This window comes from Fundulus heteroclitus, unplaced genomic scaffold, assembly GCF_011125445.2.
Source record: "Fundulus heteroclitus isolate FHET01 unplaced genomic scaffold, MU-UCD_Fhet_4.1 scaffold_90, whole genome shotgun sequence".
Lineage (NCBI taxonomy): Eukaryota > Metazoa > Chordata > Actinopteri > Cyprinodontiformes > Fundulidae > Fundulus > Fundulus heteroclitus.
The window spans coordinates 925,304-950,390 of record NW_023397362.1 but is presented as its reverse complement, the minus strand read 5'-3'; the positions used below and the strand labels follow the sequence as shown (position 1 = coordinate 950,390).

General features: G+C 39.3%; 2 protein-coding genes across 3 annotated transcripts in view; one reads left to right on the top strand and one right to left on the bottom strand.

Moving 5' to 3' along the window:
• Window positions 1–11,328, top strand: part of st3gal8 (ST3 beta-galactoside alpha-2,3-sialyltransferase 8) — a 28,760-nt gene extending 17,432 nt beyond the window's left edge. The window contains exons 5-9 of the mRNA XM_036134741.1: window positions 16–209; window positions 289–468; window positions 6,809–6,854; window positions 7,913–8,032; window positions 10,554–11,328. Coding sequence (XP_035990634.1) covers window positions 16–209; window positions 289–468; window positions 6,809–6,854; window positions 7,913–8,032; window positions 10,554–10,721 — 708 coding nt within the window. The 3' untranslated portion in view covers window positions 10,722–11,328. The remainder of the gene's footprint in view (window positions 1–15; window positions 210–288; window positions 469–6,808; window positions 6,855–7,912; window positions 8,033–10,553) is intronic.
• A 3,949-nt stretch (window positions 11,329–15,277) lies between these two features.
• unm_sa1614 (un-named sa1614) overlaps window positions 15,278–25,087 on the bottom strand; it is a 32,480-nt gene continuing 22,670 nt past the window's right edge. The window contains exons 18-28 of one of the 2 annotated variants that reach the window (XM_036134719.1): window positions 24,223–24,308; window positions 23,995–24,128; window positions 23,540–23,607; window positions 23,092–23,199; window positions 22,295–22,577; window positions 21,524–21,691; window positions 21,370–21,433; window positions 20,794–20,837; window positions 19,132–19,286; window positions 17,763–17,888; window positions 15,278–17,556 (exon numbers count right to left, since the gene is read on the bottom strand). In XM_036134719.1, the coding sequence (XP_035990612.1) occupies window positions 17,482–17,556; window positions 17,763–17,888; window positions 19,132–19,286; window positions 20,794–20,837; window positions 21,370–21,433; window positions 21,524–21,691; window positions 22,295–22,577; window positions 23,092–23,199; window positions 23,540–23,607; window positions 23,995–24,128; window positions 24,223–24,308 (1,311 nt within the window). In that variant the 3' untranslated portion in view covers window positions 15,278–17,481. The remainder of the gene's footprint in view (window positions 17,557–17,762; window positions 17,889–19,131; window positions 19,287–20,793; window positions 20,838–21,369; window positions 21,434–21,523; window positions 21,692–22,294; window positions 22,578–23,091; window positions 23,200–23,539; window positions 23,608–23,994; window positions 24,129–24,222; window positions 24,309–25,087) is intronic. The other variant, XM_036134720.1, reaches the window with a different exon arrangement.

The following is a 25,087-nucleotide window of genomic DNA, read 5'->3' as shown; positions in this document are numbered from 1 at the left end:
TTACTTTTTCCACAGGGTCTGCAGCGGTCTGGTAGTGGTCAGACGTTAGAGGAAGTGATGGCAAAAATGTTTGAGGTCATTTCCCCACCCACTGTGGACACCAGGCCCGTCCCCACACGTTGTCGTAAATGTGCAGTTGTCGGCAACTCGGGCAACCTGCAGGGGTCCGGGCACGGCAGATTAATCGACTCGCACAGCTTCATCATTCGGTATGTTTGTATGGTTGCGCACCGACGAATGCAGATGTACGCTCTTCTCATCCTCCTCATTGACCCTCCTCCCGCTCAGAATGAACAAGGCGGTAACTCGAGGTTTCGAGCGGGATGTCGGGAACCGGACAACGCATCACTTCATGTACCCAGAGAGTGCTGTGGACGTGCGTCATGGCGTCAGCCTCGTCCTGCTGCCGTTCAAGCTGAGGGACCTGGAGTGGCTGACCAGTGCGTTGTCCACCGGCCATATCAAAATGTAAGGTGTACAAAATAAATCAGATACAGTATGTCTATGTTGAATAAATTCATGTTTATATGAACCTTAACGTATGCATACAGATAAGCCTCTGTGAATTAAAATCTAATTAAAAAGCTAATTTATTTTAATTAGGGCTGGGCAAGTTAACGCGTTAATTTCGCGTTAATTCATTAGACTATTAACGGCGATATTTATTTTATCGCGCATTAACGCATGTTGCTCACATGCTTTCAGTCAGTGTCAGTCAGCAGGCGCGCTGCAGTCAGCGCGCTGTCACGGCAGCACTCTCCCGCTCCCCCTCCCCTCTCGTACATGCCTCATCGGCGCCAGCCAATCAGCACGCAGGCTCAGCCTGGCCCGCCCACTCAGCTCTCACACAAGCTTAACAAACAAACAGCTGAGAGAGACCGCAGCAGCGGAAAAACATGAACAGAGGAAGTAGCACCGTTTGGCTTTATTTTAATACCGTAAATGAAATCAAGCTGTATGTTTTGTAAAAAGCCGGTTCATTTCAGTGGAAACACAACAAATTTATCTAAGCACGTGAAAAAACATGAAAACGTCGAGCCCCAGAAACGGAGAGAGGAGACGAAACTTCTCTCACTGCCCTGACAGACCCACAGACGTCTCTGACTGAGGCGTTTCAGTCCTGCAGGGAACATCCAGGTAGATCAGTGGATGGATGGATGGATGGATGGATGGATGGATGGATGGATGGATGTTACTGGAGCCCACACATAACATGTAATTAAGACCTTGAAAGAACCCAGTACATATATTAAAAAGTGTTATTTAAGATAAGATAACATTAGCTAATCCTTTTTTTATCCCACGACGGGGAAATTTATAGGATTAAAGCAACAGGCAGGTGCACACAACACAGACAAAATTACATAAGGATTGAAATATATAAGAGGTGGATTAGCGAAAAAACACTGAACATAACATTATTATTATTATTATTATTATTTAATTGTAATAATAAAATAAAAACCACAAAACCCAAAAGGTCAACAGTTTCATGATACATCAAGCTTAGGGACTGGCTAATATACAGCAGGTCAAAAAAGGCCATATTTTGGCTGCAGTGCTTGCTGTTCTCTTATGAAGAAAAGATCAACTAGTGCACTAAATTCAATAGATGGGTTGAAAATATCCAGTATAAAATAAGTGCTACAAATGTTACAACACTTTTGTTCATATGGCAGCAGAACATTAAAATAAAAGTGCTCTTTACACTACTTTTGAATTAATTCTTGGAGTTTGTAAATACAATGCGATTAATCGCGATTAATCGCGATTAATCAGGGCGATTAATCGCGATTAAATATTTTAATCGTTGCCCAGCCCTAATTTTAATAAATCAATTCAAAATATAAAAAGCTTTATAAATTGATTACACACACATGGTGATATTTTCACACATTTATGTTTGTTTTGATAGTTGCAGTAAGAGAAAACTCCCAAATTTTGTTTCTTATATTTATAGTTATATTTATAGTTTCTTATCTTATATTTATTTCTTATCAAATAAATACATAAATTAATTAAAAGGAATTTTAATACAGAAATATTGGCCTCCCAAAAAGTATGTGCAGATACTGTACGGTATAAGCACTTTAAGGTTTTTCAACACTCAAATTTCCATTAGTAGATATGGAAAGAATTCTCCGAACAGCCAGATTGTTTAACAAGGACGTTTTATGCCACTTTTCTACCCATGTTGGTTTTCCAAAGACCCAGTATGGCCAGGAGGTGGTGAACGCTTCCTAGGGGCGGCTTTAAGCCCCACCTCCAGCCGTCAGTATTGTGCCCTCTGCCAGTGTTAAACATTACTGTGACGTTAAAACTTTAAGGAAATCTGCAAGAAACAGTAAAGAATAAAAAAGTAAAATAATTTAGTTAAAAAAATATATTTTTTAAAATACTTATAATGCTTGTATTATTGCACGTACAAGAATGTCTGGACCACAGATCAGCCTGAACTAATAAATAAGGCGCTGCTTCTTTCTGCCTGCACAGGTATTGAGGCGTGACAGAAGCGGAGAGGAGAGACGAGACTGTCTCATCTACTCCAAAGTTTGCCTTAAGGAGTTAAAAATTCAGGGCTTTAGGAGGAGAGCTTCACCTCAGCCTTTGAACCAAACACTCTTAAAGACTAAACTTAAGAGCTTTCAGTGTATGTAAAATGAGAGCAACCCTCCCTGGATCTGGCGATCTGATTTGTGTTATTAAATACGGCGCCTTCGTATGCGTATAGAAAGCTGAAGTGTCCCTTCTCTTTTGTTTCCTTAGAGTTTGGTTTATGGTTTGTAAAAAGTAAAGTTGTATTTCACTTTGAGCCACTCCATTCATGGTGATTCTTAATTTTAGTGCCGGAGCTCTTCAGTCTAACATTCCCTGCATTTCCTCTGAGAAAACCTTTGTTTCTCCTTGTCCCTCGGCCAATCAGTGAACTGCTTACGTCACATCCCAGCCCTTCTCAGCTCTAGTCGTACTACCTGACGAGGAGGAATGGAAAAAAGCCATCCTGGAAGGGGAAAAAAACTATAATCAAAATGCTTGCAACGGGGGCGGCACCAGGTGGAGCCCGGCCAAACGGAGACCGTGGGAAACGGGCATTAGGAGACTACCCTCATGGTGGAGGGTGTCAATAGACAGCTGTCAAGTCAGCAGTCTTCCCATGGTTATCAGTCCATAACAAGGCTATTCTTTCACTTTCCATGGTTACAATAAACACATAAATAATATGAGTTGTGATTATAAAACTGGGCTAATGCAGTAAAATGCACTGTAAAGTATATTATGGCCATAATATGTCTGTAATGCATTAATTTTTATTGGTCTTGGTTAATTAGTAAATTAGCTCTGTATTCCCTCTTGCTTTACTTTCACATCTCATTCTGCCTGTGTGGAATAAACATCGGGAATGTCTCTAAAATTCACAATATTAAAGTTTCCTGTTTATCCTTGTCCATTTTTATATCTTGGTACTTTATTATTGTCAGTTATAGAAAGACGTTCCTCAAGGCCTAGTCCTTTCAATCCACCTACCCTATATAGACAGTAACTCCTTTTAAACTTTTTATAGATTTTGTTCCTATTCTGGGCTTTATTTGAGATGTCAAGGCTTTACTCATTATCCAGAAAAGAGATCATCACTTTAGATCATGGAGAAACTAACGGATGATTAGTGTTGCAGCGCACTGCAGTTTTCCATTTATTATAGTGTTTTTGTAGAAAGTCTCAAAATGGTGCAAAATAAATCACGAGCAGAACTACTGCAACAGGAAGTTGGAGATTTAGTCATCAAACACAAACATAACCACGTAACTGGACCGAAAATGAAAATTGTTCTCCACATTACACAGCTCAAGTTAGAAGTTTACATATTCTCATCATTATCTGGGATTTCATAATATTGTGCTTTAAATTATTTACCCTCATTACCCTCATCATTCACCCTCATTAATATTTGGCTAAATATTCTTTAGCAAGTTGCAAAGAAACAAAACGTTTTTTGCAGCCATCAGCAAGGTCCATGTCCATATCTGGTTCCATATTTAAGTAATCCTCTTGGCCGAATGGATAGAGATCATTTAAACTGATTGGATTCCTAACCTGACGCCGCCAGATAGATTTGCTCCGCATATCCATCTGGAAACCTTCTGTTGAAGTAATTTTGGGAAGGGGCGAAAATACTGGTTAGCTGATTGGCCTATGTTGGTGATAGACGGGCCAAATAAACCAATCAGATCAACGAAGCATATGACGTACTTGTCAACATGCTTCGTCGTCGCTCGTAACAGAGCGACGACGAAAACATAACCACAAACCAAGCTACTCTTGCTGCTGCAGGTAAAGGCTCGTTAGCTCAGCAAAGAAATACTCTGTAATTCCGAAAAAATTTGGTCGATAGCCACGCTAACGCTAGTTTCATCAGCTGAAGCCGTCATGTTCTTTAGACTAAACTGTCGATCTTCTCGTTGCGTCACACCTCAACCCGCCTCAAAGCCAACGCTGATTGGACGTTCGTTTGGTGAACGGCTCCAAATTTTCTTTAACGGAGAGTAGCCAGACTGATCTGCGAGTGAAACCTTGAAAGCTCGCGAGATCAGGATGGTCTCTGGAGGCTATTGGATTCCTGCCATGGGTCCAAATTTTAGGCATAATATAAATAATGTCCAACTGGCAAATCAAACGTCCAACCAGAATTGACCTAAGCTTGCTGATGGTCACAAAAAAAGTTTTTAGGTTCACTGGCAAGTTGCAGGAAAAAATACACCCTTCACAAGGAGGGAAAGCCACAAAAGGTCAATGCTGAACTAGTTGTTGAGAGTTCTGTCTCCCAGGAATTTGACAGAGAAGTAAGTGGAAGGAAGAAGTGTTCACCAGAAACGGGGAGAACTGCAGCCTTGAGAGGCTTGTCAAGCAAAATCCATTCAAGAATTTGGGGGAGCTTCACAAGTGGACTGACGCTGGAGTCAGTGGCTCTAGAGCTACTACGCTCCGATGAACAAGGGCTATAAGTGTCTTATGGGCTTAAGACAAAAGGGAACTGAACTGTTGCTCAATAGGCTCAATGGGACTGTTGCTTCATGCAGGAGGAGGTCCAACCAAGTGTTGAGTGCATAGAAATGGACATACTTTGCACAAGCCTGACATTTGTGCTTAAAGCATCCCTTTTTGGTTGGTCTGATGCTGGGATACCTAACTGGCAGTAATCCAGCCCGCGAATGGCTTCACTGTTAAAAACCAACAACGAAACCAAATAATCCGTCCAACCCAGGCCACATTTTGTCTTTCTTTGCACTTCAATAATTGCTCAACAAAGGGTTGCCAGAAGGCAGGTTTACTAACCTAAAGGCAAAACAAACAGAGGTTGTCACTAAAATTAACTCGTGGTGCAAAACTGTCTCTGTCTAACTGCACCCCTACACCAATGGATAGAATAAGGATTAACAAGTTAAATTGACAAATGGTGAACAAATGAACAGTCCCATGACCACCCAAGCCTAACACTACTGTGTCTCTCAGGTGCGCCCTTCGGATTACTACAAACCAAACTGTTATGATGAAACATTGTTTTGAAGAGAAATATTTAAGCTTACCATATCAGCTGGAATGTTGTTGCTTTGTTTTTTTTGTTTTTTTGCATTAGCTGCAACTTTGCTTTCTACTAGATTTTAATCTAAGGCTATTAAATGAAATGGAAACAGCCTTATACTTTTATTTTCTGTGTGAACAGAAATAAGTAGAACTGCCACATGCTTTTGGCTGAAATGACACATGGTCAATACATTTTCCTTTAATTTGTTTATTTTTAATGACATAAAAAGAAACATGAGAAAATATGTATCAATTTTTGTTCACTTTACCAGTTTTACATAAAAAATGAAACAAATTTTGACATTTGATGTTATTCTTTGAATTATACAGTCTGGTTCTGCTAATTACATTTATGATTTGATGCTGTAAAATAAAATAATTTAAAAGGTAACAGGTAATTTTTTGCATAATAACTAATAATCCCTGAGCTGCTGGCCTTTGGTAACTCTACCCCAACCCCCCACCCCACCTTAAGCAATTTCGTTGGATAGCCCTGGTCTGATGTAATCATCAAAATTACAAGAAATAAAAGCTTGACATATTTTACTCAATGTGTAATGAATCTCTATAATATAACAATTTCACTTTTTTAAATGAATGACAAGAAATATTGCACTTTTCAGCAGTACAGAGATGTACCTGTAGAAAATCCGCAGTAAAATTAACATTATTCCACCAGAATTGTTGTTTGAAAAAGAATATTGAAATGTTATGGCAAATAATCATTTAACCATGAAAAGAAAGTTCTAAAGGCAAGGCAAAGTGCTTTACATAATTAAAAATAGGAAAATAAAACAGAATAAATCAAGTAGTAATGGGAGAACATGGGAGAATAGAAACTAAAAGCAAACATTAAAAACAGTTTGACTACAAAGCGGAACTAATGATGTTTCAGTAAAACAGTTTAACTAGAACAATCGAAGCAATCCTAAACAAATGTGTTTTTAATCTTGATTTAAAGGAACTTTTTGCACTTTTACAGTTTTCTGGAAGTTTGTTCCAGATCAGTGGAGCATAGGAACTAAATGCTGCTTTTCCGTGTTTAGTTCTGGTTCTGGTTATATGGAGAAGGCTTGAGCCAGACGGCATTAGTAAAAGTCAAGATATTGATATTCATTCTCATGATGAATGTAAACTTATGAGCAGAATTATAGGTTTGAATTTAAACTTTTATACACATGTATGCAACTTGATAAAAAATAACTTTTCACCCAACTGTTGTTTTCAGGACTTACATGAGGGTTAAAAACAAAGTGGAGGCCGATAAAGACAAGGTAAATAAGCTCCTTCCTTTCTGAAGAAACAATTTCTGCTGTAAGTCTTATTCATGGTATTGATTTTAAAGGATGATTGACTTTTGACTTCTTTTATGTTGTTGTTGTTGTTTGTTTAAACCCTCTTTGGCTCAGGGCTCAGTCTGTGCCCGTATCTTGGTATCTTGTTCCTGAGTGATGGTAGGAACAAAAGATGGGCGGATGTGTTGGCGCTTCGTCTGCAGTAATGCAGGTGCTGCTCTGATCTGTTGTGGTGGGGGTGGGGGGGGGGGGAAAGCCAAAAAGCAAAGCTCTCGTTTTACTAGTCCATCCCTGTTTTGACCCTCGCCTATGGTCATGAGGTTTGGATCATGGCTGAAAGAATGAGATCCTGGATACAAGCGGCCGAATTGAGCTTCCATGGAGGCTGGCTGGGCTCAGCCTTAGAGATGGCGATAGGAGCTCCATCATCCAAGTAGAGCTGCTGCTTCTCCGCATCCAAAAGAGTCAGTTAAGATGATTTGGGCATCTGATCAGGGTGCCTCAGGGGGGGCTCTTTTTGGGGGGGTTTTCTGGGGACGTCCCACTGTGAGGAAACCCCGGGGAATACCCAGAACTGGTTGGCGGGATTACAGAACGCCTTGAGATGCCCCAGAGTTAGTTGGAGTATGTTGCCGGGGAGAAGATGTCTGGGTTTCCCCACCTGGACTTCTTGCCCCCCGGTGACCCGATCTCAGATAAGTGGAAGGCGATGGACAAGATGGGTTTTAACATGACAACTCAATGAATTTACTCAAATGATAAACGAGCTTGATTAGCTACGATTGAAGTTTCATTAAATTTCATTTAAAAGTCACAATACATCAAAAGGCAAAACAGAGTAAAAAAAGAATGATATTCTGGCTCGATGGTGTGATACCACAGTTTGGTTTGATATCTTCAGTTTGCTAGAAAGTGACTCACTTGTGGACAGGGCATCAATGAAAAGAAAATCTGCTGTAGTTGATGATTTTTTTTTTTTTTTGTGCATTTTCTGCCAGTTAAGCACTAAAATGGAAACCCTGTTTATGTTTACGTAGGTTCTGGTGGTGAATCCAGTCTTCTTTAAGTATGTTCATGATCATTGGACAGAACATCACGGTCGCTATCCGTCCACCGGCATGCTGGCCATCATCTTTGCTCTGCATACCTGTGACCAGGTAGGAAGCAAGCTTTTTTATTTTATTTATTTTTTTATCTTTCATTCATAGAGACATGTGGTTTGTGTGTTCCTAGTTTCCTATGTTTCACTATATATGTTTCACAAATCTGGAACTTTCTTAAATGTCCAAAGTTTGGGGAGAAATTTTGCCTGAGACTGACAGATTAATGCAGTAGAAAAAATGTGCTGTGTAGCCCATTTGATTACGCATTTACTGTATGAGATTCTGAAGATTTTTAGATTTATGGTATAGAAATTCTTCCATTCTTCCTTGGACTTTATTATGATACAAGCGTTAATAAAAAAAAATCAAGGAAAGATTGTTTTTTTAGCTAAATGAAACCCAGATATCAAGTTGATTCACACACAGTGACATATTCCAAGTGTTTATTTTCACAACTACTGAAAACTCAATATTGAGTTTTCCTGAAAATCCGAATTTTAAACAAGACCAATAAATGTTTTTGATGCAAAAATGTGAAGGCCATTTTATGGTAAATGGTAAATGGCTTGTACTTGTATAGCTCTTTAACTAGTCTTGACGACCTCCAAAGCGCTTTACACTACAGTCCAGTCATTCACCCATTCACACACACATTCACACCCTGACGTTGGTGAGCTATGTTAGTAGCTACAGCTGCCCTGGGGCAGACTGACAGAGGCGAGGCTGCCATGCATCGGCGCCACCGGGCCCTCTGACCACCGCCAACAGGCAATGCGGGTGAAGTGTCTTGCCCAAGGACACAACGACAGAGACAGTCAGTGCAGGGGATCAAACTGACAACCCGCCAATTGCAAGACGAACTCCCTAACCTCTGTGCCACGTCGCCCCATATAATTTATATGACAGAAATATGTACCTACACTACCATGATAAGCACTGCTCTGTCAGTTGTCTAGCAGGCAGTAATTAGTAACACCCTCCAAAAAACAGGGTGAGCCAAATAGGATCATAGATAAAGAAGCTGGCTGTTCAGCATATCATAGCCTAGCATATTAATAGAAGGGGATAAAAAAACGTGTGAGTAAAAAGTACACAAACAGGGTAACTGAAGCCCTGAGAGGATTGGGAAGTTTTAGATGTTACATATTACATGAGGCTGCTGAAAAAAGTTATTGGGAAAATAACAGATGATTCAAAGCCATGGTGGACGTCATAGATGTGGCATAAATAGATATGGACACAGGGGCTGATAAAGGCAGCATATACACTTAGGTAATCTTGGAGTCGTGCTATTCCACAGTCTGGCAGATTACACCTGAGTGTTGACCTGGTTCTACTGACGACAATGGGAGGAGCGTGGAGGAGGAACTACGCTTCCATAAGATCTCATGTGATCAGCATTCTGGCCTCGCGCCTCCTCATTTCTTCCTCTTTCTTTTTACCTGTCGAGAGAGCCTCAGTACTGATTAGTACCATTTGTTTGGCTTGCAGTAGCTTTTACAGAAGCAAAGCTCATTCAAGACTTGGTGGGAGATTCAAAATGTGTGCACTGTAATCGGAGTCGGTTTGTAAAGAGTGTGAACTCGCCGAACTTCAAACCCTTTCAGAATCTATTGGTCAGATAAAGGTGGCAAGCACCAAAATGCAAATGAGAGGCTGCTATTCAAGCACCCTGGACTGTCATAACACTACAGCAGTGGCACAGGCTGCACGCTGCACTGATACTGTAGTTTATGCAAAAGAAATGGAATTATCCTTTATTGTCCCACAGTGAGGAAGTTCATGCGTACCAGCAGCAAAGTGACAGGCAAATGGAAGCATGCAGATACACGCTGCACGGTTATTAAAGGTAGCATACTGAAAGAAATGTGCAACTTCCTGTTGGACAGATTTTTTCTGAAACGCCAACAGACCATTTACCACAAATCTGCAAAAAGAAGCCTAGATGTAAACACTTGTTGAGCTTTCTGGGAGCAACGATGGTTATAAAGTCTAACACTTGCTGGGAGGAAGGATCTGTGATAACGCTCCTTTGGGCACCTAGGAGCCCCAATCGAGTGTTGTGTGCAAATGTAATGCATAGAAAAGCTTGTCTGCAGGCCAACCTTTCTGATCAAGGAAGCCTTATTATATCGGTCTTACGTGATATTAACATTTTCTGAGAAGCTGAGTTTTGTTTCGCTGTAAGCCATAACCAGCAAAATTAACAGAAACAAACACTTGAGATATATATCAGTGTGTGGTGTGTGTGTGTGTATATATATGTTTTAATTGAATTACTCAAATTATCTTCTCGGTGGTATTTAAAATGATAGTGATATGCATCCATATCACAGACATCAGAGGAACCAACTGATGTAGTGATTTACTTTACAGCAATAGATACTTTAGCTGGCTAGCTGTCACCACGACATAATGCAGATGTTTATTAAAATCAAAATTATTTCAAGTTTATTAATATATTTTTTTACAGTATAACAATGGTTAACACTTTATTCTCTGTTTCTTATACTAAGTCTCAGAGTCACAGATTTAAAAATGGTGACCGATGGTTTTGCTTTTCGTCTGTTTTCAGGTGTCTGTGTTTGGTTACGGTGCCGACAAGCAGGGGAACTGGCATCACTACTGGGAGGAGAACCGCTACGCTGGAGCCTTCAGGAAGACCGGTGTCCACAGTGCCGACTTCGAGACCGAGGTCATCCATACGCTCGCCAAGGAAGGCAAGATCAAGCTCTACCTTTAACGCTCACCTGAAGACGGAAGGATCTGGCACTGAACAGCCTAATTTGAGCCAGAGATGAGCTGCAGATTTTTTTCTTTTCTTCAATTGAAGAAGATTTGGACAGTAATCAGATTGCTGTTTTCTCTTATCCAGTACCACATTTGCCTTCAGTAGCTTCCTTAGGGATGCCATTTTTTTATTATTGCCAGTCACCTTTGGACACATGCGTGAAAGTGAACTTAATGCAACAGATCTGCTGGATATTGATCAGATACATTTACAGACTCCTGCTGCTTCAAAGAAGTTCAACTTGAACGATCGGCCTTATTTGATCCCTTTACTGACTGTCCTGCTGTTGGTAACTGATGGGACTGACCACGATACGTTTTGCTCTGAATGGGAATCAACCACCGAATATTTGTTATATAAACTTTTGTTTCGTATTCTCCCAATACTATAAAGGGTTAACCTCTGTCTATTTCATTAAAAGCACTTTGTAATGAGGAGGAAATGTTGGGTAAAGGTAAAATAATTTGTTTACGAACCACACACAGACATGGATAGATTTGTTGGCACCCCTGCTTAAGGGGTGTCAAAACCATGAAATAAATGCATCCAACCTTTTTAATTTGAGAACATTTGTTTTCACTTTGGAAAAAGAAATTCATATTAAGAAATAAGTGTTAACCACCAGTGGCACAATCATGGTTAACCCCGCTGTGACAATTTAGCTCGTAACCATTTCAATAATTTCAAGCCCTGGTCATCTCCCTCAACATTTAACAAATTTGGAGCATACAGAGAGAAGGGTCTTTGCCACAATCTCTAGAGTCCAGAGTCCCAGGTCCTCTCTCGTGGTCTCTTATCTTCAGCTAACCAACATGTTTTCTGCTGGAGATAACCCACGAAGAAAGTCGATTTTGTGTCAAAACTGGTCAGATGTTTTGGATCAATATCCTGCTGGAAATAAAACCAATTTAATTTATTTTTAAATCTATAGCAGGTGGCAACAAATTAATTGGGCGATAGAATGCATTAAACATTACTATTGCCATCTACTATCTAGTTTCCCAGGGTAGGGTTGGACGATAATTCAGTAACAATATATATCGGTCGATAGACACATATAGATGATAGAGGGAAAAAAAGGGTCAATAAAAAGTTCAATAAAACAGTTTTCCTTTATTTTGCATTCTAGTCATGAAGGTTAATATTACAGTCGCTACACCCTCTCAACCAATCACAAACGCAGACCCAGGTACCAAGCTCCGCCCCTTTCAAAGAATTCAGAGAGCAGGCGTTCTTTTTTTTCTTTTTTTTTTTTTAAGAGTTTGAATTCAGTGTTTGTGGTCTGTATTAAAAATAGGTCACTAAGCAACAACATAAAATGGCCAGGGGTGCACTTAGAAATCATATTGATAATTATCAACAAATTCAAAACAAATTTTGTTTTATCAATGAGCTTTTTTTCTATATCGTCCAGCCCTAAATTAGGGTGTGTCCCCCAGCAACCCACATCCTTTACCATAGTTAACAGCTGGCATGAATCACTTGTCCACATCTTTATCCTTAGTTCCACAACAAATGTTGCAGAAAAGTTAATTTTTTATCTCATCTGACCAGAGCGCACTACTCCAGTTAATACAAACAGAGTTTAGCTAAGTTAATCTTTACATTTGCGAAGGTTGGACGGAAAAGGCCATTTCCTGGACATCCCTCCAAAACAACCCCCTGGTATGAGGATGACGTTGGTGAACACAAGATGTGTCTCATGCAGGTGCACTTCTCTCTAAATATTGGTCCCCACGCGGCCAAAAGAAATTAACCTTTTTGCCATGCCGTATTTTTCCACAAGGATTTATATAGTTTCAAAAAGCAAATCCTCTGTTACTGTTCATTTTTCTTTTTCTCCACTGATGATAAATTTACTCAAATTAAAGGTTGGACTTGGTACATTTATCAGTACGGGATTATGCTGCTGCATTTATTTTAAGAATTTTTACTTAGCTTCACCATGGGTGGCCATACATTTGTCTGCCTCTGTAGGAAGGCTTTGAGGTTTTTGTATCATTTATGATCCCACTATTTCCATTACCTGGATCTTAAAACCGTCCAGCTCTATACCAGCACGACAGGAAGGAAAAGTCAGCATCAAGCTTTTATGTTATAAAAGTCAGCCAGTGATACTGTCGTTTTTCGGTCACAGAGAATCAGAAGTGTCTCTGTCTGGTTAACAGTTTGAGTTTGAAAGATAATTCAACGTCCTGCAGAATTTCTGCAAATTTTTGTTTTTTTTACCTTAGGCGATGGCAGGTTCCTCCAGAAAACCAATTAACGTGGCGGTCACAACAGGCAAAACCAACAGGTCACCTAACAGATCTGAAGCTTTTGGTGGGAAGACTCACAGGATCATGTTTTGTCATCCAGTCAGAACGGTTATGAGCCAAAAAGACCACCATGATTCTTCCCCCGATCATGTGGATTGCATGGAGGACATGAAAAGGGGGGGACAGTTGGGGGTTCAACCAAAATAAAAAATAATAAAGACCACATGTTGAGAAGGGCACCGACCAGTACGAGCAGCAATGACAGCTGCTGCCACCTGCACTGTGAATGTACGACAGGAAAATCTGATGTTGATTGTCTTTATATGATCACCTGAATGTTTGGGTCCTGGTTTACACTGAGGATTGCTTTCAGAGTTGACCCAGTGCCGATGTGTCGTCTTTCAACTGTGCTTCTTTTTCTGTTTGGCTTAATTCCCGTGCTCTTTTTCCAGAAAATGACGTACAAACAAAAGCCAACTAACGTTAACGGAGCGTTTAAAGTTTAATGTTTGAGAGTTGTAATATTAGGTTGCACATGCATATTAGAATAAATGAAAATATAATTAACTTCTCGAGTGGGATTTAAACTCAAAGCTGCATCGGAGAAGTGTCTTTTATACAGTTTTTCTTGTAATAAAGGGAGACTTTTTTTTTTTTTTTTTTAGGATTAAGTGATAAATTTGCCTAATCTTTATTAATGAAACTAGTCAAAATCAGCTAAAATTAGATAATTGCACTCAGACTTTGCCATTGCAGGTTCAGCTTGATGTAATCTGAGTTTTGGGTGCTTAAATGTGTTTTTTTTTAACTGTTAAAATGTTTTTAACTGTTTAAATGTCAAGGTTTAAACCCATAAGCTAGTACGGTATGTGAAAATGCCCTGAGAGCAATGCTTCATCTGGTTCTCCTTGAGAACACGACTTTCATCGCCAACGTGTAAATGTTGAATGTCTACCCAAAGAGACAGCATGTTATGTGTATCTTCTCTACAGCTCGTTGTTTTAATTATCTTAGTTTGAAGCCGATGGGGAACTCTGAAATGATCGTAATGCTGGATATTCTTCTGTAAGCTGTTGCTCTGTCACTTTTACCGTTTAATTTTAATCGGCTCCTCATGTCCCAACTGCAGCGTTGCCCAAGTCTTTTAGTTTAACGTGAAACATCTGCTGGTTTTAAATATTTCCCACTCTCCTTTGTTGCAGCATGCTGCCGCCAGTAATCTGGGAAACTAGCCGTTCTGGCAGTTTTCAGCCCCTTAATGACAGAGCAGCAGGCCTGAGCATCATTTAACATCTGGATGCCAGCTTTACAGCTAATGTTAAGTTGTTGTGAACAGATACACTTTATGCTTAAAGTGTTGTGTGTGATTGAATCCAAATGTGTGTTTCTCAGACTGTGCAATCTGGGAGTAAGGAGTTTATTTAAATCAGGTAGCATCAAGGTGCACAATACATTTATCTGTTCTTTTTTTTTTTTTTTCCCTTTCATAAAAGTCCGTATGGCGATGAACAGATTTAATCCAAAGCACCTAACGTGTGTTCGGCTTTAATTGACCCTGAGGCTGTTCAGACTGAAATAGTCGCAGGGTTAGGTTTCCATTCACACAGCAGTTTACGATCAGCACGACGTTGATGATGAAGGAGCACTGTGCGAGTCCGGCTAAAATTGCACAAAACCTGTACCCACCACTTTGACTTTCAATTAAATAAAAACAAATTAAAGCAAGATAAAGACTGTTTTTTTTCTTTTTAATAAGATGGTAAGTTTTGTTCAAGTTTTAAGCTTGGTAAGGTCACAGCAGTGTGTTTTTCTTTGTTTTTGAAGGTTCATTGAAAGATTTTAAATGGTTCTTTTCCACCTAAAATAAACGGTAATATGCTGAGTTAATATAACCTGTAAGACCCAAATGGGTGGTTGTTTTTTCTGTAAATTATTGGCAAACTATGACATCCAACACATGCTTCATAAGACTTTAACTTAGAACTGGTTAATACATAATCATTTCTTTTTTTGGTGAATTTCTAAGGGCATTCTTGCACTAATACAGTGAAATGTAAATGTTTTTCCCACTAATATTCAAGAGAATATAAAGTTATATGTTGTATTCCGTATTTTATTATATAGGACGTTTTTATTAGCATTTTGTCTAACCAGTCCAGACCAGAGTATTGCTACTTTTTGGGACTGCTGGTTGTAATGTGTAAAAATCTGTATTTTATTGCAATAACTTAGTCTCACACTGAAGAAAAATGAGAATCAACAACCTTTAGAACATTTATTCAGTGGGGCAAAATACCATGTGTCAAGTATTTGTTCTTTACAAAATCACCAGTTGAGAAAGAAAGGTAAAACAGCTTCCAAAGCTCACTGTTGGAAAACAGCAGCAAGTTTTATCATCCTGGCATTAGATGCTATCTACATGCCAGCTGGGTGTTTTGAACGCATGGGAGGGGGGAAAAAATTCCTTTGGTGTCTCACCAAAACAAATATAAATGTGTACAGTTTGCTAAACATTACTTAAGTATAATCTTAACTGACTAAAGCACATTATTTCTTTTTTGGCAACAAACACTCTGGGTGGACCTGGCATGGAACAGAAAACTGATGCGTGGAAAAGCACTTCATAGATGGATTAAGGAAGTCCAGGTGTTCAGCCCTTGTGCGACGTCCACAGCCACTTTCAGGGCGAAAGTAGACACTTACGATTTGAATGTCAGTGCAACTTCTCTGGCTCCAATTAAAGCACAAAATCAGCAAACAAATTGTGTTTAAAGGAAGTGATGTTGAATCCTGAATCCATCGACGAGGAAGAACTGTGATTTTCCAAAGAACCAGGGGACTTTGTTAGACCACATAGGGTCATAAACCTTTAAATATTAACATGTCAAAAAAAATCTGGTGGATTGCCAGAAAATAAGAACAGGTCATTCAGTAGTCCCAAAAAGAAGAGACAAAGATCCTTTTCTCTGCATGTTCCAACCATAATAGGAGACTTGATGTCCTATTGGTATAATGAGGTTGCACAGCAGGGGTCCCCATGAGTGTAGAGGGCGCTGTATGAGTGGATCAGGGCGAGTTCATTGTTGTGAGGACAATGGCAGATTCGTTAACGCATGCAAGCCAGGCTACAAAGGATTTTTGTATACAGGTGAGCACCAATTCTTGTTTTTACACAGCTGCTCTGTGCGCTATAACACCTGCGGGTCACCCTATACGTCGGTTCGTTAGCCGCCATGTTTGCTTAGCAAAAGAATCATTCCTGGGAGAACGGAGAACAGCTGTGCAGCATTTTTTTGTTTTTTGTTGTTTTTTAAAATTAAAACCGTATCTTTTAACAAGCTGCAGGGTGAGAAAGTCGTATTAAAAATAAATACAACATTAAAACATTCATTTTGTGTGCTGTTAAACACCAATTTCTTTCTGTTGTTTGTTTTTTTTTTTAGAAAATAAAACAGCATTTTTTACATAGTTTACATTTCAAATGAGAGACTTGACTTTTATAAGCTATTTTTCTTTTTTAAATAAAAAATAACTACTTCGAAAAAGTCAATCCTCTCATCATACAGTGGTGCTTCTTTCAACATCTTTGTGCTGTATTTGATAATGTGTCTATAGGGAAAAATAGTGTGCTTGTCATTTGAAGAAAAATATTTCAACTTTTTTCTTTTTTTTTTTTTTTTAGCCTAAACACTGAGTTATTCATTCTAAAAGTGTCGACAGGTCGCCACAGTTTGTGCTCAGTGAAGTGTTGGTATCTTGAGACACAAAGGCAGCTGAAAGGCGTCGAGTGCTTCTCATCTCAGGTTTCATCTTCTCTGAAGTCTTTTGACAAACCCATAAATAAGTCCCTCCGTGTTTTTGTGCCCATTCTATGCCGACGACCGGTTGTCAACTGAATCTGGAGCTTTGGTCTTCAGTATCCAAGAATCCTTAGGAAAAGGAGCTCGAGCTGTGGCAGCTTTTGCTGGTGTCCTGCAGATGTTTCCGCAAAAAAATTCAACAAGATAAATTTAAATATCACTAAAATGAAGAAAGCAGTCTGAGCTCAGCTTCACAATAAATAATCCACTAGATGGCTGTGACTTGGTCAGACTTCCTGTGCTTGTTAAATCCATAAATAAAGGCATTGGAAATGTCCTGCAAGCCACAATTCATAGCGGACCAGTTTTCTTTGCAACACTCCCCGGATTCAGCCGCATGAAGTATTCAGTCTAAAGTATTTTGTCAAAAGTTGCCCATGATGTTGTCATGGTAAATCCAGACCTGAGGTTTGCTGGACCAAGATCTCAAGAACTTGCAGGATGGCAGAAATCGGACCCAAAAGTCCGACCCGATTCTATAACTATCGGGTTTTACCATCCGGTGTCTGCTTCCTATGAGGACCCGTTTCTGTTTCCACAAGTTCTGATGTGATCTGGATCCGTGCCGTCCTGAGGATCTGGACCAGGTTTACGTCAATCGGAGAGCAGCTGGACGAAGGAGGCTGGAAACAGACCTCTCTGGTCTGGTTCGTCTTCTATATAGCCGTGCTACACACACACACACACACACACACACACACACACACACACACACACACACACACACACAAACAATAAATTAACTCAGTGTTAATCAAAACTGTCACATGGAAGTTATTGCCTGGAGCGACGTTGGTGGCTTAATTATCTTTGTGAGTTTCCCCACATGCATTAGTTTCTACTGACCAATCAGAGTATAGAAGGCTGATACTCACCCACCAATCACAGTCCTCCTGCCCGAGAACCACCAACATCTGACCCTCAGAGAAGCTCAGTTCATCATGGTGGTCTGCTTGGCAGTCATACAGAGCTTGAGCCCGCCGACTGGCTGCTCCGCGAGGCTGATGGACATAATAGAATACCTGTTTTTAAATTGACTTTTACTAAACTAAAGCCCTTTAAAGCCCTCGTCTTGTCACTGAAAAGTGCTTTATAAATAAACTTGCCTTGCCTTAATACCTGATTTTTTTTGTCCAATTGCACCAAAAACATTTTTGTTTTTGCTGTCAACATTTTATGAAATGAAATGAAATGAAATGAAATTTATTCAAACATGATACAAATATAAAAATAAATTAGATTTTAAAGATAGATTTTTGTTTCAGTTAACATATCATGCTCAAAAAGGGGTAGGAAGAAGTGAGAACTTATAAACTCCTACCCCTAAACACTTGAGACTTTAGAGTCCTACTGTCATTAAAAAAAATCAAACATTAACATTAACATTGCACCTACTATAAATGTAAATTTGGGTATGATGCTAATAAACACTGACAGGCACTTAAGAATTAAAACCTTTTAATCTCAGTATGTTGATCATTATGTTTTTTAAACAGCCATTGTTTTTTCAAGCAGTGTTTCAGATACAGCTAAATATGAAAAAACAACCCTTCACTGTACTGACCCAGAAGCTCTTATCTCCTGTTTCACGATAAAACAAATATATATATTTAGGTTTGTATTTAATTATTTATTCATCATCATTCATAATCTAAGCCAATAATTTGATTCAATGTTGCATAATGGAAATACATCCAAATTACACATATTACTAATTAATACTAGATTTACTCATTTCCATTCCTTTATTGCCCAGTATTGCTAAAAAGCTTCAAACCCAAAATTAGAAGAAAAAAACAGACATTTTGGTCAAATCTTGCCAATTCTGATATATCAACTGCAGAAAGCAGTAAATCCATAAATATATTTTATTGTACAACCTACATGGGGGTTATAACTACTAAATTTATCAGCCAAATTCCATATAGTCCATATGCACCAGGAATAGAAAACAATCCAACCCCTAGACTGTATCAAAGCACTTTTAATAGCATTCTTAGTATGAGAGGGCGATGCGTAAACCAGCATTTGTGTTAGTCAAACACTACCCAGGCTGTATTCACAACAACACAGATATGAAGCTCATTAGCATCACTCGTCCATAAGGAGCTAATGATCAGCAACAAAATGCATCAGGCTGGTAACCAGAACTGCAAAAGCAGCAATAATGTGTAACAGTTAGATGTATTTTTTGGATAAAAAAAACAAAACAAAAAACAAGCTCATGTAATCCATGGATCTCACCAGTGATCTGCGAGGAAGTGGCTGAGGGGTGGGACCTCTGCCATCGCTGTCGAAGCTCTGGGAGCGCTGGCTTATTGGGGACCCATTCGCATGCGCTTTACTGGCCGGGTACAAGAAATGTGAGGAGCTACCTTCACTTTCTGTCCGTCGAAAACCTCAAAGAGAAATGGACGTGAGAATGTTGGGTTATTCTAAGGGAAGGAGTTTTATTTTACGATATATCATCTATTGCTCCTTTGCACATGCTGCACTTACTAAGTGCTAGTCAAGGTGCTGCTCAGCTCAACAGAGGAAAGTACCAGTAAAAGATTGGGTAAACCTTAAAGGACCTTTTATTTTTGAGCATTTTTATTTTACTATTGTCTACATTGTGATACGAGGATGAAGGAATCCTAATTAAGTACGTGATTACATGTTTAAACCAACACAAGGCACATTCTTTCAAAAGAAAAAGCTCCTAGCTACCATTTCGAGCTTAAACATCTTGGGTTACTTTTGGGAAACAGATTTCGATCTCTGCACAGCACTTTACAGCTTGGCTGCATTCGCTGCTGCACAACATCGCTTACAAATGATAAAGATATAGAAAAGCTTTGTGAAAGCAAGCAGGTGAGGAGAACAGACGTCTCCTCCCCAACCAAAGACGGCCTCTCTTTCAGACAACACTTTTTCCAGAGGATCATGAAACAATTATAATGTAGAACTTAAGAGAATGAACAATATGACGCTGACTGAAGAGGACAACACAGTTTATGCTCCAGCTGTTAGAGACTAGCTCCGGCAGTCAGACGATAGACCACTGAGGCAGCTCCAACAGCCATTTGGGAGCATAAATAAAATGCTTTTGTAAATCATTAATGCATCAGCTGCTGTCTGTGGATTGTGGTATTTTATAAATAAGTGCCTGATCCCTCCTGGGATCCTCCTGCATGTTTGCCCAAAGTAATTCTACGTCAGAGCTAAACATTAAGCAGGGAGCATCGGCTACAGATGCTGTCTGAGTATTTTAACCACAATGCATCTTTTTACGCGTGTAGCGTTATTCCTAAGCGGCATTTTAAGTGCGAGGGACTGCCGGTTGTGGGGAAATTACCTGCAGACTTATAAGAGTATAAAGGGATCGGCACCTGCATTACATCAGTGCAGTTTTTCCCTCAAAAGTAAAACACTGACTGGTTATGTTATAATTAGACAATTGCTGAAGGTATCAGAGTAACAAAGTCAGTAGGAGCTAGAGCAGATGTTGCAACATCTAAATGAAAGTGGACTGAATTGTTTCAAATTACATCTTGCTTTCTTTCCCTGCTGATTTAAATTACAGGCACACAGGGTTAAGCTTTAGATCCTAGGTTAGTGCGCTGGCTTGTTAAGTCTACAATCTTTCTGGCAACATTTCTCCTGATTTCGCCATACAAGTCTTCACTTGCACTGATGGCCCAGTCCAGCCTTCTGAGCTCCTTCTGCAAACTTCACTTCTCAATTCGGGCTCTCGGCTGACTCTTTCCCTGCTCTTTTTGGTTCGTGTTGCTATGTTTCAGACATGGAAATGAATGTGCCCATTGTTAAAAGGAAAAATTTTAATAGTGACAGCGTTTGAACATAAGACAATTGTCAGACTGAAACCCGCAGGTAGACCCGGCAGACTAAAGAGTCCAGTGGTACCTCTGTCTGGTTGTTCCGTCAGCGAGCTGAGAGGAGAAGATGGACTGGAGAGACAGGAGGAGAGAAGAATCGCACTTGTTATTATCACTGCAGACCAGCAGAGAGCAGTGTTGCCTCACACAGAACAGCTCACTGTAAACCTTATATACCTTTATATATATATATAATATATCTATATATATATATATATATATACTATATAATATATATATATATATATATATATATATAATCTATTTATATTGTAACTCACTGTAACCTGATTTCTCTCTCTCTCTCTCTCTCTCTCTCTCAGATTATATATATATATATATATATATATATATATATATATATATATATATATATATAGAGAGAGAGAGAGAGAGAGAGAGAGAGAGAGAGAGAGAGAGTAGTATAAAGTTCCTTATTTACTTCACATTCTGTAGTATATAATATAACAAAATATATATAAAAGGAAAATAACTATGTTTTTATTTTATTTATTTATTTATTTTACACCAGCTATCCCTCCAATCATACATACAATCTCCTGTTGCCGTTATAATACCCTGTAATTATATCTCAAATACTCACACACACTTCTTGAAGGAGGATTCTGGACCACTGTAAATCCTGGGACTGGTTGGTAACCCGTGATCTGTGCACAAACACACACACACACACACACACACAGGGTTAATGACAGGGTTACTCTGACAGACTAACTGTAGGGTCCCTCTGGTATTACCCTGCTTATTAGACTCAGAGCAGGTCCTCTTGTGCCGGATGGCGATTGGAGGGGGAGGTGTCGTCTTTCTGTTTCCTGACATGGGGAAGAAAACCTCCGCCTCCTCCTCCTCCTCATCCCTTACTCCATCACTCCCAGCCGGGGGAGGAGGAGGGGGAACACAAGGGGCTAAAAAGATAAAAGATATTTATGATTAAGCTAGAAAAGCACTGCTAGAGCTGTTCCCCTGCTATCTCTTTGTGCCAACGTTGCGTACGCAGCGCCTGATAAGCAGAAGACGGCTGTCTTTTGTCTTTGTATAATTGGGCAACATCCACAACAATGAATGAACTCATAGCAAAACAGGCATTGCCATCTCAAAAATAATTAACTTGTAGCCGTGACTTACAGCTGAAATTACAATTTTTCTGCAAGTAATTTCGAGACCACCCTCTTCCAAACACTCACACTGAAAGCGCAGCATGAAGAGGGGGAGTTCAGTTAATTAGGGAATAAAAACAGCATTTGTTTTTTTTGTTTTTTTTTCAGATGAGTAATTATAGGATTAAACCTAGACACAAAAATCAGAGTGTAATCGTTTCTACCGCTTCCAAGCGTTCCTACTGGAAGTGATTATATAAGTCTTGATATTCAAATATTATTTACCTTTAAATAACTAATCTGGTTATATGAATAATATAACAAGATAAGAATGAACCGAAAATAGGTCCAACAGCTTCCTTGTGGATTCAAAGTTATTATTTATACAATTGACAACAATCTGAATCTCACCTTTGACCCGTGGCGGCAGCGGAGGAGCGGGGGAAGACGGAGGGGGAGGAGGAGGGCTGGGGGCGGAGCCAGACGGACGGCTGTGGAGCTCCATGGCCATGGCTAGTCTCCTCCCGACGCTGAGGAGACCTGCTCCTGGTCCTGCGGAGGATGGGACGGCAACAGAGCAGGAGGAGGAGTTGGATGACTGGCTAAAGGTGAAAGGACGGGAGGAGAAGGAGAACGAGGGGGTGAAGACTGAGGACGAGGAAGATGAGGAGCGCTCCTTCTTCACGGGGCCATTCTGAAACAGCAGACAGGTTTTCAACCATTAGCAGACGCACACAGATGAACAGCTGTTAAAAAGGGTGGACTGTCTGTGTGATTTCAGCTCCTAGCTCATTAATCGAGTAGATCAGATTAGAAATAACACCAAGACTGCTCATATAGTTTGAATTATTGGCCTGAACAGACACTAACACCAATTTTTATATCATTGATAAGACATTGATACATTAACAAAGTTAACACTCATAAGTTAATAAACACATTTTAAAAAACACTGGATACAACCACAACAAAACTAATTTCTAAAATATGATTGATTATCACTACAAAACAGTGTTTTCGTGATGGCCATGTAACGTTAACTGGGACATCGATGGTAAGTGAACATTTAAAATATCAAACAGATTTAACAAGGACACACTACACTAAATCATATAATCTGGTAAATTATCATCAATCTAAACCACCATTAAAGTTTTTTAATAGCAGAATAAGAAAGATACCACATTAGTTGATGAGTTCATGGTTACCCTGTCATCAAAGTCATCATCACTGTCGTACAGGTCATCGTGGCGAAGCCTCCACTCGTACTCTACGTGGACGTGGTGGTCAAACTGGTCGGACTGGGCCTGCTGCAGCTGCAAACACACGGCAGTATTTATTAGGAGAAATCTGGGACGAGAGAGGAGGGCTGTAGAGACTCTCAAAATGAATGCTTTATTTGATATTTAAATTGAAAATGTATTTTTTTTAATTTGTCATCACCTTGGCTGTTTGTTTATTCTTTGATTTTATCAATTAATGTTTACAAAAACAGAACTGCTAGCAATCTCTTATCATTTGGCCTCTAATGTCTTTACTCTCAGTCTTCTTATACATATTTGTATGCTGGTAAGTGTTTGATTATAATGACAACTAGAAGGACAATAAATACCAGAATTTAAATTTTGATTAAAATAAAAAATTAAAAAATCTCACCAGCGCCTCACATTCACTGTGCTTCAACTTGCGGCTCACATCCAAAGCGGTTTCTCCTAACTCATTCTCTGCAACACAAAAAAAAAAAAAAGATGTTACATGATATTTAATCTTTGGACAAGACAAAAACTGCATTTACCTTACATGGGAATTAAACAAAAAAACTTTGTCAGGATTTTTTAAAGCCTTTCCTCCATTCCTAGTGTTCACTCACATTACATTTATAAATGTAAGAAGTAAAAGAAAACAATTTGCGTGTGCATCCCTGTCTAGTTTCATTTTATTTAATGTTTTATTTAATGTATTTTACAAAAAATATGCCAAATAAATAGTTTTACCAAAGCATCCTCTGTTCAAAATAAACTCTGCATTAATACATCCCATTTGAGGTTAGAAACCGGTGTATACGGGAGGCTGGTTTGTACTATGAATAATACTATGAGTGATGATATTACTCAGGTGGATGTTGGCCCGGGCTCTCAGCAGCAGTTTAACACAGTCACTCTTGTTATGCAGGCAGCTGTAGTGCAGCGCAGTGTTCCCTGCTGACGTTTGCACATCCACGTTGGAGCTGGAAAAAAGAGAAAACCTATGCAAGTAAACATGCAGGTGTGAACATTACCACTCCGTCAGGCGTAAAAAAAAAAAAAAAAAAAAAAAAACAATCAACGCAGCAGACTGACCAGTTCTGGGCCAGGAAGTCCAGGATGTGCAGCGATGTCCGGTCAGCAAACAGGACGGCTAAATGGAGAGCAGTCTCCCCTTTCTCCTGTTGGTGTGGAAACAAGCCACGGATTTATTTTATTGAGATGTTATGAAATGTATACCTTTATAAAGATTTTGTGTGTGCACCACTACTAACAGTGTGTTCAATTAAATACACAGAAAACACAGGCAGTAAATTAACTTATGGGCACCTGGTTAAGGTGTATAAGAAGCCCTAAAATAAATGTGTCTTTTATTCCAGTAGCATTTTTATTTTATTTATTTATTTTACAAAATCACCAGAAATTACTTGTTTTTGATTGAGGCTTTTAAGGTTCAATTCAATTTCAATTCAATTCAATTCAATTCCGTTCAATTTTATTTATATAGCGCCAATTCATGAAACATGTCATCTCGAGGCACTTTACAATGTCAAAATCAATCATATTATACAGATTGGTCAAAAATTTCCTATATAAGGGAACCAGTTGATCGCTTCAAAGTCCCGACAAGCAGCATTCACTCCTGGAGAAGCGTAGAGCTACAGGGAGAGTCGTCTGCATTGTCCATGTCTTTGCAGCAATCCCTCCAGCTCGAGGTAATCAGAGTATTTTCGGAACTTGCATTTAGCAAACCAATAACCTCCTCCGGTGAATTATAATGACATGGGACAAGATATTGATCTGTACTGATTTTCATTATTCAGAAAATGGCTACAGGAAAATACCTACTCAGCTAAATCGGCCCACATTTACATCCCAAAGTCAATAAGTTGTTTAAAACAACAGGAGCTGTGCCAAGCGAGCCTGGATGACAAACCGTGTTTAGTTTACTGTCACATAC